This window comes from Eublepharis macularius, chromosome 4, assembly GCF_028583425.1.
Source record: "Eublepharis macularius isolate TG4126 chromosome 4, MPM_Emac_v1.0, whole genome shotgun sequence".
NCBI lineage: Eukaryota > Metazoa > Chordata > Lepidosauria > Squamata > Eublepharidae > Eublepharis > Eublepharis macularius.
The window spans coordinates 170,140,585-170,154,790 of record NC_072793.1 but is presented as its reverse complement, the minus strand read 5'-3'; the positions used below and the strand labels follow the sequence as shown (position 1 = coordinate 170,154,790).

General features: G+C 49.2%; 1 protein-coding gene across 2 annotated transcripts; it reads left to right on the top strand.

Moving 5' to 3' along the window:
- Positions 1-3,961: 3,961 nt before the first annotated feature.
- Positions 3,962-13,746, top strand: LOC129328731 (zinc finger and SCAN domain-containing protein 31-like). Of its 2 annotated transcripts, none has more exons than XM_054977993.1 (4): positions 3,962-4,068; positions 5,467-6,398; positions 8,457-8,535; positions 11,236-13,746. In XM_054977993.1, the coding sequence occupies exons 2-4, from the start codon at positions 5,673-5,675 to the stop codon at positions 11,967-11,969; spliced, it is 1,539 nt and encodes a 512-aa protein (XP_054833968.1). In that variant the 5' UTR covers positions 3,962-4,068; positions 5,467-5,672; the 3' UTR covers positions 11,970-13,746. The 2 variants fall into 2 exon arrangements, with proteins under 2 accessions (XP_054833968.1, XP_054833967.1); XM_054977992.1 differs by having other exon boundaries at positions 11,233-13,746.
- The last annotated feature ends 460 nt before the right edge of the window (positions 13,747-14,206 follow it).

Here is a 14,206-nt window from a genome sequence, read left to right as displayed (position 1 = left end):
CTGCAGAACAACTGAATGGGACGGCTGGAAGGCTCCCCGTGAGTGTGCACATGCACACACACAGAGGCAGCATTAAGCTGCCTCGGGTGCCGGTGACGCTGAAGCCGGCCCTGTTGCCACCTCTGGTTATCACAGCCCAAACACCGTCTGCAACCTTCTGAAACAGAAGTCTACCTCTTTCAATTAGATTGTAGGCAAAGACCAGGTTTCTCTGTGGGATATTGGGATTTGAAGAAATTGCAGTGATGACTGGTGATTGATTTATCTGGGAGGACTACAGTGTTCAGCCTTCACCTCCTCTATACATTGGGATAACACAAACTTACCCTTACTGAAATAATTCTTCACATTTACGTCTCCACCATTCCTTCACAAAACTCAGGTCAGTGTATGTGGAGAGAGTTATTCCACCAAAAGAGAACTCTGTGACATAGGCTAGGCTAAGAGTGTGGGGCTGGCCCAGGTCACCCAGTAAGCTTCCATGGCTGAGAAGAAATTTGAATTTGGTTGCCAGCTTCAGCTTGGGGATGGAGCCTGGGGAAGGTAGAGTTTGGGGAAGGGGAGGGAACTCAGTGGAGATTTAATCCTATAACATAATTGAGAAAGCATATTGCTGACGACTCACATTGATTCCACTGCGCAGGTGCGCTCTTGTGCGCCTCTAGCGGGGAAAAGAGGCTAGAGGGAGGGAGGGCAGCTTCCTTGCTGTTTGCTGTTGGGATCTGGGCAGTGAGGTGGCCTCACACCTATCAAGCCCCAGCTGGGTGGCTTCCCTGCTGCTCATGGCTGAGAGCAGCAGCAGCGAGGCACCCTCACACCTGACTAGCAGAATTACCTTAAAATGCCAGGGAGGGGCTGGGGGCAGAGAAAAATCCAGGAGCTTCAGAGAACCATCCATCAGGTGTGAGAGGCTGGGATATCCTGTGGGTGGCTGGAGCCTGGTGGGAGGGGGCTGCAGAGCCTTTCAATAGTCTAAACCACTACTCCCTGTGTGGGCTTGCCAGCTCCAGGTTGTGAGATTCCTGGAGATTTTGAGAGTTGAGGATGGCGGGGTTTGGGAGGGGAGTTAACTCAGTAAGGTGTGATTCCACAGAGTGCACCGTTTGAAAGAGCCATTTTCTCCTGGGGAACTGGTCTCTGTCATCTGGAGATCTGTTCTCATTCCAGGAGATCACCAGCCGCCACCTGGAGGCTGGCAACCCCATCCCTGCGCCTAACTTGGAAAGATCCAGACAGGCCTCAGGAGCTTCAGAGAACCATCCATCAGGTGCCAGAGATTGGGATATCCTGCGGGTGGCTGGATCCTGGTGGGAGGGGGCTGCAGAGTCTTTCAACATTGATGACTGATTATTATGTTTCATGATTTAAAACAACAACAACAACAACAGCTTTCTAGAAAACTGTTGTATTTTTTCCACAATGGGCTTTGTTTCTAGTACTACATAAATTCACCCCTCCAAAGCTGCTATTTCCACACTGAAGAAGTGAAATGTGACCCACGAAAGCTTATACCCTACTACAATTTGTTTTAGTCTTATAGATGCTACTGGATTCTTGCTCTTTTATACTACTACAGACAGGGCGGATTACAACCTGAATTTAAAATCACATTTCGCAATTTATATGATTTAAAACCATAAAACATTTAAACACCCTAGATTAAAATACATATATATATATCTATATATATAGACACAGTGGCACAATAATCTAGATGACCACCTTTTTTTAGCCATCTCCAGAGCATTTTGGCAGGGAAATATGTGAGGGATGGAAGGTGTCACTAGTAGGGAGGGCATGTGCCATACTTCCATGGCTAGGGGGCACCGCCTCACATCAACCATATGCCTGGCGGAACAGCTCTGTCTTACAGGCCCGGCAGAAAGCTAACAAATCCCGCCAGGCCCTGGTCTCATTGGACAGAGCGTTCCACCAGGCTGGGGCCAGGACCGAAAAGGCCCTGGCCCTGGTCAAGGCCAGGCGGGCCTCCCTAGGGCCAAGGATCTTCAATAGATGTTTATTGCTGGAACGAAGAGTCCTCGGGTTCATATGGGGTGAGGTGGTCCCGCAGATATTCCGGTCCCAGTCTGCATAGGGCTTTATAGGTTAGTACCAAAACCTTGAACCTGATTTGGTACTTCACCAGCAACCAGTGCAGCTGACACAATACCGGCGTTATATGCACACACATCGGCGTTCCAGTGTTGACCCGTGCAGCCGCATTCTGTACCAGCTGTAACCGCCGGATCAGATTCAGGGGAAGCCCAACGTAGAGTGTGTTACAGTAGTCCAGCCTAGAGGTAACCATTGCTTGGACCACTGTAGTCAAGTCGCGGGACGAGAGATAAGAGGCAAATTGCCTGGTCTGTCGAAGATTAAAAAAAGAAGACCTGGCAACCATGGTGACCTGGTCCTCCATCATCAAGGAGGGATCCAGGATCAGCCCCAGGTTCCTAACTCTCAGAGGCAGTGTAAGCACCGCCCCATCAAGTGTAGGAAGCCGGGGTCCCGAATCCACATTTCTGCGACTCAAGTACAGGATCTCCGTCTTTGCAGCGTTTAATTCAGCCGACTTTGCCTCAACCATCCAGCCACAGCTTCAAAAGCATGCTCCAGGACAACAGGGGCCGATCCAGGCTGGCTGTCTAACAACAGATACAGCTGGGTGTCATCCACATATTAGTGACATCCAAGCCCGAAACTTTGCACCAACTGGGCGAGCGGGTGCATATAGATATTAAATAATAATGGGGAGAGTATTGCCCCCTGTGGCACACCACATATTAGTGACCTACGGGATGATAACTGCTCCCCCAGCGCCACCCTCTGTCCCCAATCGTGGAGAAAAGAGACTAGCCACTGTAACGCTGTCCCCTGAATTCCCACATCGGCAAGGTGGTGGGTCAGAGGGTCATGATCGACCATATCAAACGCTGCTGAAAGATCTAATAAAATCAGCAGCGCCGATCCACCTCCATCCAAATGTCTGCGAAGATCGTCCGTGAGGGCGACCAGCAATGTCTCCACCCCGTGTCCTGGGCGAAAACTGGACTGGAAGGGATCTTGATCTATTTCCTTCAGGGGAACTGATCTGCGTAGACTGGAGGCGCCTTGTATTTCCAGGGGAACTCCAGGCCCCACCTGGAGGCTGGCATCTGTAGTGTCCCCAGTCCTACTCTAACCTTTATACAACCCTGCCTAATTATTAGTTTGAATACCCTCTAAAACTCTGAGCACCTATGTAAACAAAATGTGTTATTTTGATGGCAGGCCTATTTTTTATGGCCAGATTTCTGGGACATGAACAGCCAAGATTCAGCCGGTTGAGTTCCCATACCTAACGGCAAAAGGACGCTTTGAACCTGTTTGATTTTTGCCTGCCACGCAGCTGTTAAAAGTGGATGATAGGTTTGTTTGATTTGGGGCGGGCAGTAATATTTCGTAGTTAGTTTCTTAATTTTTTTCTTACGCTTGCTGGAAAGATCAGGAAAGAGAAAGCCTATGAAGCTACACTGCAAATCTATGAGGAAAATGCATGTGGAAAAATGAAAGCCAAATTTTGAAGAGAAAAGAAAAAGCCCAGCCAGGATAGATGGCCGTTTTCTTCCTCTTGACAAGGACGGGGTGCCTTTAATATACTGAGCAGGAAGCAATCCATCAGGTGCAGATCTCAACAACTGTGCGTTCCCCTTGCGGAGAAGGGGAGCTGCACCCGTAGAATGGTCGGCCGCCTGCCATGCCCTTAAAAGCATGGAGGAGGAGTGATCCTATTGAAAAGACGGATCTACGTGGTCTTACCACTTATAATCTTGTCTCCCCGCAGAGGCACTGGAAGGGTTAAGCCAAGAGAGCGGTGCGCTTGCTAGAGGAGCCCTAGATATGTGGGGGGGGGGGGACCAAGAGCAAAGTCCCTTCCTTTCCTTTTCCGCCTTCCCCCTCCATTCCTTTCCCCACCTTGGGACTGAGTGGCTTCCCCTCGCCGTTGCATCGCTGAGCTGCAATCGGTGGGCTGCAGAGGGGGCAGGTTGCAGTTCCAGGAGAGGGGCGAGCCGGGCTGGCCGCGCAGGAGTGAGTACCAAGGGGGCCCCTCCTCTGTATGCAGTGCTGGGGAGGGGGGCAGGAGGAGGGGCTGAGACGTGGAGAGGAGAGCCAGCCCCAAAGGCAGCTGGCCTTGGCCCGATCCTGCCAGCCGCGTCCCGGATCAGGAAGCAAGGACCGAGGGATCCCATTCAGAGCCGGGTGGGGCAGGGCGAGGGGGTTTCTGCTCTTAGCCTCAGGGCCCTTTGGGGCTCCCCAGATGGGCTGCGGGCCATGCACCCAGGCCATCCCTTTCGAGTCTTGTGTTGCCTGCTGTCAAATCGCAACCGGCTTATGGCGACCCCAACAAGGGGCTGTCAAGGCAAGTGAGAAGCGCCAGTGCCTTCCTCCATAGAGTCTTCCTTGGTGGTCTCCCATCCCAGTAGCGACCCTGCTTAGCTTCCCATATCTGCCAAAAGGGGTCTATAGGCGACCTTCACTTCCTGGCACGATTTTTAGAAGCTGCTTTGAGATCAGTTTGCTCCTTTCTCTGGTTTTCGTGGCCCCGCTCCCCTAACGGTTCACTGGGGAAAGACTGTTGCTCAGCTGCCCAGTATGCAGAAGACTGCTGGGCTCAGTCCCTGGCTTCCTTAATAATGGGATGGCGAGGCAGTATGAATCCTTAGTTACATTCCCACTCTGAGATTTGGAGAGAATAGCTTAGTGGCAGGGCACCTGCCTTGTTTGCAGAAGGTCCCAGGTTCAATCCCGGGCATCTTCTGCTAAAGACCTTTCCCTGTTGTGGCCTGTCTGAGGAGACAGTACTGAAGAGATGGACCCATGAGCTGGACTCGGCATAATGCAGTTTCATATGTGCATGGAAGGGCTGCTTCTGTGAACACCTGTGTTGCACGCAGAAAAAGATTAGACTTTTGCCTTCTGCATCCAAACGACTGCCTAGGGGTCCTGGAATTTCCAAATTAAAAAAATTCTGGTAGCAGGTGTTGGCTGGGGGATCCCTTTATACCAGGTGCTTGAGAGCCATTCACAGTCAGTGATCTGATTCAGAAGAAAGCAGCGTCGTGTGTTTGGGGAAGGAACATGGTAGCACGCCTGTTTTTCTTGCGGGAGTTCCCTGCTTCAGCCCTCAGTATCTCCAGTTGAAAGAGCTCTTAGGTAGCTGGTGACGGGAAAAGCCCTTTCCAACTGGAGAATCTGAGGTGTTGCTACCCATTGAAGCGACAGTTCTGGACTAGAACAGGTAAGAATATGGTTCTGTAGAGGGCAAGTCTGTGCATTCCATTTGCTTTCATTGTGCTGCTCAATGCACCTGCTGTTTTCCAGAGGAACTGAGCAATATCTAAATCCCAGAGATAGCAGGCAGAGTTTCCACTAGCACTAGACCTTTACTTTTCTTTTTTCTTTTCTCTGTGTGCCTTGTTTCCGTAGGGCGAAGTGCCTTTGGGTAACTGCCTCTTTATCTAAAGACCCTCGACAGGCACTGCGAGAGCCTCCTGGAACCTGGGGGACTGAGCTCTTCTGCTGACCTGATCCAGAGGTGAAGGACACACATGCAGACACGCTCTCCATGATTGCCACAGAACACAGCAAAGGAGTTCTGAACCTGTGAGTTGGCAATGGGATAAGGCTTCTCTATGGCCTCCCAGAAAGCGATTACAAAACAGGCGGGTGCCTCGTCGGCGCTGGGAGTTCAATTCCAGGCCCCGCTAGAGCAAAGAGTGAAAATGGAAGAGAAGCACTCCTCCTGTTCCAGGTCAGCGGAGAGTGCACGCAAGGGTCCCCATGTTGGTCAGGGTGGCCATGCCAGGGAGCTCCTGCGCCGAGTGACACCACAGCAAATTAAACAGGAACCAGACGAAGGGCTTGCCCAGCGCTGGGAAGCCCAGTGGCAGGAGTTCCTGAAGATGGTACAGTCCCCTCAGTCGGGATGGGGGAACCCGCAGCTGCCGGAGCTGATGGCTTTCTATGACCCAAAGGGTTTCCACACCTCACGTGGGATGGCTCAGCAGGCCTTTGGCAGGGGAGGTGCCTGGAAGGTGAAGGAAGAGGTCTTGGAGGAGGACGCTGTCAGCTCGGAGACGCAACGGCAACGCTTCCGGCATTTCTGCTACCAGGAGGCCGAGGGGCCCCGTGAGGCCTGCAGCCGCCTCCGAGAGCTCTGCCACCAGTGGCTGAAACCAGAGCGCCACACTAAGGAGCAGATCTTAGAGACGCTGATTCTGGAGCAGTTCCTGAGCATCCTGCCCCCAGGGATCCAGGGCTGCGTCAGGGAGCGTGGCCCTGAGACCTGCGCCCAGGCCGTGGCCCTGGCCGAGGGCTTTCTCCTGAGGCAACAGGAAGCAGAGCAACCACGGGAACTGGTGAGAGAGGCTTTGTCTTCGGTCGTTCTGACAAGGCGCTAGAGTAGGAGACGGGCTTCTGGACTGAGAACCGGGGTGATACAGCAGCTGCTAGCAGCTGATGGCGTGAGCTGGGCAAGTCCCCAGTTCAAATCATGCCTCCATCAAGAACTTACTGGGTAGCCTTAAAAATTCATCGCAAGCTTGTCTTCAGAATGAAACCTGGGCTGACTGGGGAGCTGACCCTCCCTCCAAGTTTCATGTTATGCTGGTTTTCTGCATTTCTGCCATTTTCATGGCCTGTTTACATCTTGCGTTTTGGATTGCTCTGGGGCCTCCAAGCAGGGGATGCAATAATAAACATAATGGCTGATAATACAATTTTTTTTTAAAATTGGAAAGACGCTCAGGGAGGAGTAAAACAACAGTGTATTACAAGGGAAAGTTTTTTTCCTTTCAGAGGCAGTATGAGAAAAGTCTTGATTTGATATCCAAAGTAGAAGGGGAGGGCCTTTCCTGAGAGGACAGAGACAGCATGCATCTTAGGCCAACACTCTAGCCAATATACCAAGAGATCTGAGCTCAGATCCTCACCCTGCCATGAAACCATGTTGGGTGACCCTGGGCCATCACTCCCTCAGTCTCATGTACTCCGCAAGGTTGTTGTGAGGAATATGGGAAAGAGAGAACCATATGGACTGCTCTGAGGAAAGGAGGGATAAAAATACACAGTACAAGCTAGATAAATAACAAAAATTATTTATTTACATAATTTATACTCCGCCTTCTCCCCAATGGTGACCCAAAGCAACTTACATAGGTAGATTAGGCTGAGAGTGTGTGACTGGCCCAGGGGCGCCCAGCGAGCTTCACAGATCCTAGTCCAACACTCCTAACAGCTATGCCATGCTGGCTGTCAAAGGCTGTCCAAAACCCTAGCTAGAATGCTCTTTCCTAGTTTTGCAATCTGAAATCCTCTTAAAATAAATGTCAGGGACTGAAACCCTTCGACTTGCTGCACGTGCTCTGCTGCTGAGCCACAGCCCCTTCAAAAAACCAGTGGTTGCTCCCTGAACTGTCCTAACCTCACAAATGTGGAGCGGCCTACATCTGAGAAAGACAGACCCTGAAAGTTGTCCTAGTTGCGGAGCAGGATCTTCCATGTATTCCCTCCCCAGATGTTACGCTGCTCGAACACATCACGGGAGCACTTATTTTCCCAGACTGCTGTCCTAATGCCCACACCAGTTCCAAGAGAGCATTACCTTTCTTTCTTCAAATGGCAGAGGCTCCTGAATCTGATTCTTTCAGAAATCTAACAGCTGTGCTCTTGCTATCTCTTGTGTGTTGCTGTGGTGATGGTCCTTGGTGTGACTGGGACCAAACCCTCAATCGGGCAGGCTGAAGGTTGGGAAGAGATCGCAGAGCTCAGGGGCCAGGAGGCAAGGGGAAGGAAGACTGTAAGGTAGGACTGAGATGAAGGGCCCTGAAGGGACAGTAGCTGGAGAAAGAGGCTTGAGGTGAAAGGCGGAGGAGGTAACAAAGCTTGCCAAGTGTGGTGTAGTGTCTGGGACTAGCATCTGGGTTCAGATCCCAACTTGGCTCTTCGGCCAGTCACGCTGTCAGTCTAGCCTACCTCGCAGGGTTGCTGTGAGGCCAAAATGGAGGAAGAAACGTGTGCTTGGAGGAGAGTGGAATGAAAAGGGATAGGTTGATGTAGCTGCCAACCCAAAGTGGTCATTTCAGGCCACAGAACCTTAGCAAGAGGGTGGAACTTAGAGTTGCCAACAACCTGGAGAAAAAGTGTTCTGTCCCTCAAATCTAGGAAACAGGCAGTTGAAGCTTTTCATGGCCTGGAGGTGAACAACATCACCTGGTGTATAACCTCCCATAAGGCTTCATTTACAGAGACAACATTTTTGTCTCCAGGCCTGTTGGCAACCACAGTGATAATCCAGGCTGGACTGCAGTTGCCCCACAAATGGAATTGGTATTCAGACAGACTTTCTTGCTTATAACATCGTAGCTTTTGCCCGTGCAGCCTGCGACCCCAAACAGGATTTCCTGCTCTTATTTCAGGGCCTCGATTCTTTTGAAGAAGTGACTGGGAGTTTTCCAAGGGTGCAGCAGGTCTGCCTGGGGACGTCTCGGAAGCAAGGTAAGAGGTAAATCTTCTGGTAAATGTGGGTTGGGGAAAGCACTGGAAACCTTTGTTAGAAACATTACCAACTGGGTAGGTGCTTCCTGCCCTTCTTCCATGATAAGCGCAAGCTCAAGCATGAGGCGTTGTGGCTCAGTGGAAGAACCTCTGCCTGTTATGCAGAAAGCCCCTGGTTCAATCCTCAGCATCTCCAGTTAAAAAGACCAGGCAATGGGTGATGTGAAAGGCTGAGACCCTTGAGAAACGCTGCCAGTCTGAATGGACAATACTGGCCGAGACGGATCAGGGGTCCGATTCAGTAGCTTCATGTGAATGCTGAGAGCAGCAGAGAGTCCATTTGCTTGAGGGAGATCTCCTCAAGCTCCTAAAAAGCTTGCATTATTAAGAATGTAAGAAGAGCCCTGCTGGATCAGACTAGGGGTCCCATCTGGTCCAGCATCTTGTTTCACACAGTAGTTACTCTGGAGGACCAACAACAGAGGCCAAGGGAGAGCGAGAGAGAGAAATTTCTCTGCTGTGTATCACCACCGCACCCACATTCCTCAGAGATGCCTCTTTTCATGTTCTAAAAGCAAAATATTTTGGGAGGAAGGAACAGAGTGGGGAAAAGGTATGTGGTTGCATTTTTAAAATATTGACTAAAAATATCCTGGACACCCAGGATTGAACCTGTGACCTTCTGGACTCAATACATGCAGCTTACCCACTGAGCCACATTCCTTCTTAGCAACCTAATCAGTGTTCAGAGAGCCCTGTTAGCTATACAAAGTACCCCTCCTGTAAACTGCAGTGGGGAGACCAGGAAAATCACATTGCTTGCTGCTTTTTTGAGCCACACATAGGACATACAACCCCCTATGTCTTCTCTCCCAAAGTGCTCTGCTGCTTTTATTTTTAAAAATTGATTGGATGTCTGTTACTTATAGCCCAGCTTTCTTACTGAGACTCAAGGAGGAACACACAGTGCAAATCAAAGCAATCAGTAGGATGAGACACCTAGTAAGAAATGTAATGGGATTAGGGTTACAGAAATCTAGGGTTGCCAGCTCCAGTTTGGGAAATTCTTGGAGATTTGGAGGGTAGAGCCTGGAGAGGTTGGGTTGGAGGAGGGGAGGGGAGGGACCAGACCGGACCTCAGCATGGTATAATGCTATAGAATCCACCTCCAAAGCAACCATTTTCTCCAGGGGAACTGATCTCTATGGCCTGGAGATTAGTTGTAATTCCAGGAGATCTCCAGCCATCACCTGGAGGCTGGCAAACCTACAGAAACTGGAAACAAAACATAAAGGATCAGACGTGAACTGCTAGACAATGCAAAAAATGTTATTACGTATGTAGAAAATAGTGCAGTGAGACCAAGATAATGCAAATAGCAGACAGATAGTACACACACTACACAGTAGAATAGTCCACAGTCCCATTCCCTTTATTAAAGCACCTTCTCAAACCATTCTGTAATAATTTAGCCCTATTAACCTTTTAAAGTTGCCCTCGTGGTGATTCTATTTTGCAGTTTGCTTACATGAGTGTACCATTCATGAGAGCAATTGTTTACATGGTTAAGAAAATGGCAGAGGGGCGCCTATGCCATGGGAGTCATCCAACAGCATCAGGAGGGAGTTAAATGGACAGGAAGCTGCCTTGGAGCCTCCTGGTAGCCCCCATATGCCCACCTTTCTGTACGTCCTTCTCTCCTTCAAACCCACTAAACAACTTACATTTTATCTGCCTCCCCATCTTCATCGATATTTATTATTTATTTACTTCACTTATATACTCCCTTTTTTTACAACGGGGACCCAGAACAGCTTACGTCATTTTCCTTGCCTCTGTTCTATCCTCACAACAACCCTGAGAGAAAGGTTAGGCGGAGCGTGAACTTCCACAGTAGAATGGAGATTCGAACTTGGGTTTCCCCGATCCCACTCCAAAACTCTAACCGCTATCCTACACTTTTGTTAGGGGAGCGCTGTTGAACAGTAGCAGTCAGCTGGCCTGGGTGAACCATGGAAGTCGGGTGGTATCAAGTTGCACGGTGCTTGCTTCTGGGCTTGGCCCCAGTGAGTCCTCTCTTAAGGTCAAACCAGCCCTGGAAAGGGCCGTGCCCCCTCCCCCTGCCTTTTACTGACAAAAACTAAGTCTGGAATACTGGCGAAGCTGTTATGATTGCCTAGCCATTGAAGGCATCTGGTTAACACTACAGGTGCTCTTTTTATCAATTTTTTTTAACCAATGCAATTTTTTTAGATTTCAGATTTTTCTGCAAACCTGAGGCATTTTTCAGGTGTGTAGGAAGATGTGTCTTGTCAGTTCGTGTCTCCAATCTCCAGATTTAAGTATCCTCAGATCAGGACCACTTGACTATTAGTACAAGATAAAGAGATTCCCTGGAGGGAAGGTGGCATGATACATCCCAGTCATATCAGATCTTGGAAGCTAAGCAGGGTTGGTACTTGGATGGGTGACTACTACCAGGAAATACTCTGCGGGGTAAGGCACTGGCAAACCACCTCTGTTTTTCACATGCTTTGAAAGCCCCTTGTTGGGACCTGTTGCACCTTGGCAACACACACACACACGTAAAGAGATTCCCATATTTAAACTTTCCTTCTCTGAGTCTGATGTAGCAAGTTAGTTTTTGACACACTAGCTTGAAATCTGGTGATGTTTTTTCTTCTCCTTTTATTCCAGCAGGTGTCAGGTTGTTAAATGAACATGAGAGGCAGGCCGTGCGGTCACAAGACTACCCTGAGCGAGAAGCTCCATGTGGGACGTCCTTACAGAAGCCCCGTGAGAATCTCTATCATGACACAGGGCGAGCTTCTGAGAACCAGCTGAGACCAGAGAGGCATCAGGGAATCCACCCTGGAAAGAGAGCTGCTGAGGCCGTCCCCTGCAGGGTGGGCTATGGGGACCTCAGCGAGATAATCTTCCAAGAAAGGATGCAGGAGAACCAGCGGCAGAAGAGGTGTGTTGTCCTTCGCCGGCGAATCCATACCGAGGAGCGGCTCTACAAGTGCCAAGACTGCCGGAAGAGTTTCGACCATCGCTCCCACTTCATCCGGCACAAGAAAATCCATACAGGGGAGAAGCCCTTCCAGTGCACTGACTGCGGGAAGAGCTTCAACCGCAACTCCAACCTCACCACACACATGCGGACCCACACGGGCGAGAAGCCCTACAAATGCTCAGACTGTGGGAAGAGCTTCCGTTGGAGCTCGGATTTTATCGTCCATGAAAGGACCCACACTGGGGAGAAGCCATACAGCTGTGCCGACTGTGGCAAGGCCTTCCGGCGCAGCTCGAACCTCACAGCCCACGAACGGACCCACCGAGGAGAGAAGCCCTACAAGTGTTTGGACTGTGGGAAGAGCTTCACCCGGGGTTTATATCTAATTGCACACAGGAAAATGCACTCGGGAGAATGAGCCCACAGGTGCTCGCAAATTGAGCGGGGGGGGGGCAATGTTATGGTGCAACCTTGCCAAATACTTTTTTTCTGGGATAGGGTAGCGTCAAACACATTTCTGACACCCAGCTGTGCCCACAGTGGTGAGTCGCCCGTCTGCATTACATTGGGATGGGGTGTGTGGATTGCAGGGCTAGTGCATGCATCCTCCAGGAATGACAGTCAGCCAAGAATTCTCCTTTCTTCTTCTGTAAGATGAACTCTTTGCGCTCCTGCTTATAAACCTTATCCATTCAAATGACGGCTGGCTTTCAGCCTGCAACACGGTCATGCCAGGCAGTTGTACGTTCACTATAAACCACCAGAATGAGGGTCTTTGCGTCCCACAATGGTGTGTCCTGCAGATTTGTGCAAATGCACGGTTTAGTGGTATTGGTGGGTTAGTTTTTCCTGTAAGACACACGCAAAAGAAAAACCCAAACAAGCATGTTTCTAGTCCTCTTGGCTATGCAGAGGGGCTTGAAAGCGTGTGGGTGATACTTGGTTAACTGGGAAGGGGGGAAACATGAGGGTTTCTAGTAACTGTGGGACAGAGGGCAGGGTTTCCACCTTATGTCAAGTTTCTTGCTCTCTCCAAATAGGAGCAGAATAACTGTAAGTAAAGGCGTGCAGATTTGCCTTTTTCCATGATTTATTCAAATGGCAGAGCTGAGTTAAAAATTCTGAAACCCATTTTTTTTGTTGTTTAAACCCAGCATACCCTTTTGCAGCCTTAGCATTGGTGTGGCAGAAGTTGCTGGGCCTGCGTAGGGCAAACCATTTCACACAAATGACTCATCTTCTGAGGCTGCCCTTGTTATTGTTATTGTTACTATTTATTATTTGTTCTGTCACTGTGCCATCAGTTTACAAAATAAGAAAGATCCCTACTACGGGTCCTATCATAGCTATAAACGTGAACAGTAAGAATGAAACCTCCATGCACAGAGGCAGTCTATCTCTTGGTAAAAAAATAAGACCAGGGGCCTTTATGCTGTTTGTAGGCTTTGCGGAAGCAAATGGCAGGCCATTTTTTGCTCTCTTATAAAAGGATAAGAAGTTCATGGTGCACTTTTCTATCAGCAGTTATGAAATGTGGAAGCCAAGAATGGAACCTCCACGTACAGAAGCAGTATATCTTTAAATATCAGTTGCTTAGAGAGGAACAGCAGCCGGAGGGGGATGCTCCACTTTCATATCCTACTGATGGGCTTCCTCAGACTCGCTAGCTGGCCACTCTTGCAATCAGGGTGCTGGGCTAGATGTCGTCAGATTCGGCAGGACTCTTCCTGTGTTCCAAGGAGCTTAGTGTGGACATTGGAGGAAGTTAGGAAGAGGCCAAAGGAGCACAGGGTGAAAGTGGTTGTGTTTCCAGCAGCTACTTCTCTTGAGAATTGGGGCCCAAAGAGGAGCATGATAGGGCAGGAATTGGCCTTGGATTCAGATACTTTACTACATGCAAGAGATTCTTGGAAAGACAGAAATGTTAGTCCTATGAGAAATTGGCTGCTTACATCCTGTGTGGTCCGAGGTGATTTTTACTTTATGTCAATGTAGCTGGTATTTATACTTTTTTTTTTTTTAAAGGCACACTTGTTCTCTCCCTCCTTCATCTATATTTTTCCCCAGATTTTCAACTTTTCTTCTTTCCAGCAGTGTGAACCTCTTAGATGGTCTTGTAATAAATTCTGTCCTCTTCCTGGAAATGTTATATTTATCGATCTATATATATATATATATATACACATATATACACACACATACATACATATGCATACTTGAAAAATAAAGACTGAGTGTATCTCTTTACCCCTTCCCCCTTTTTTAAATTCAAAATTAAATACTCTCATTTCAATCTGTCTCTGCTGCTGCTGCTGTCGAGGGCTGGACTATCTGGAGCTGGAAAGGTTTTGCCTCTTTGACCTATTCAGGAAGCCTTCGAAGGCTTGGGTTGGTGGATAGTATCTGCTGGGCGATATCCTCAAAAAGATCCTCCGAAGTCATTTGACAGCATTGCTAGGCCATCATTCCAGGACTGGCTTGGGATTAAATTGAAAAAGGGTTGGATGTTTTAGTGGATTGGACTACAAATTTTCTTCTGCACCACATTAGGTCAAGGCTTTTCTTTGTAGGGCAAGGGGGGAAAGACAGAACAAATGTATGGTAGACAAGTTGGGGTGCTTATGGAGAGCTGCGGGGGAAGCCATTCAGAAATTC

Bases quoted from the DNA above. Each gene is read 5' to 3' on its own strand.
- LOC129328731 (XM_054977992.1), top strand. From the start codon at position 5,673: ATGGCCTCCCAGAAAGCGATTACAAAACAGGCGGGTGCCTCGTCGGCG. The intron at 6,399-8,456 runs GTGAGAGAGGCT...CTCTTATTTCAG, and splicing joins CAGAGCAACCACGGGAACTG to GGCCTCGATTCTTTTGAAGA. The intron at 8,536-11,232 runs GTAAGAGGTAAA...CTTTTATTCCAG, and splicing joins GGGGACGTCTCGGAAGCAAG to CAGGTGTCAGGTTGTTAAAT.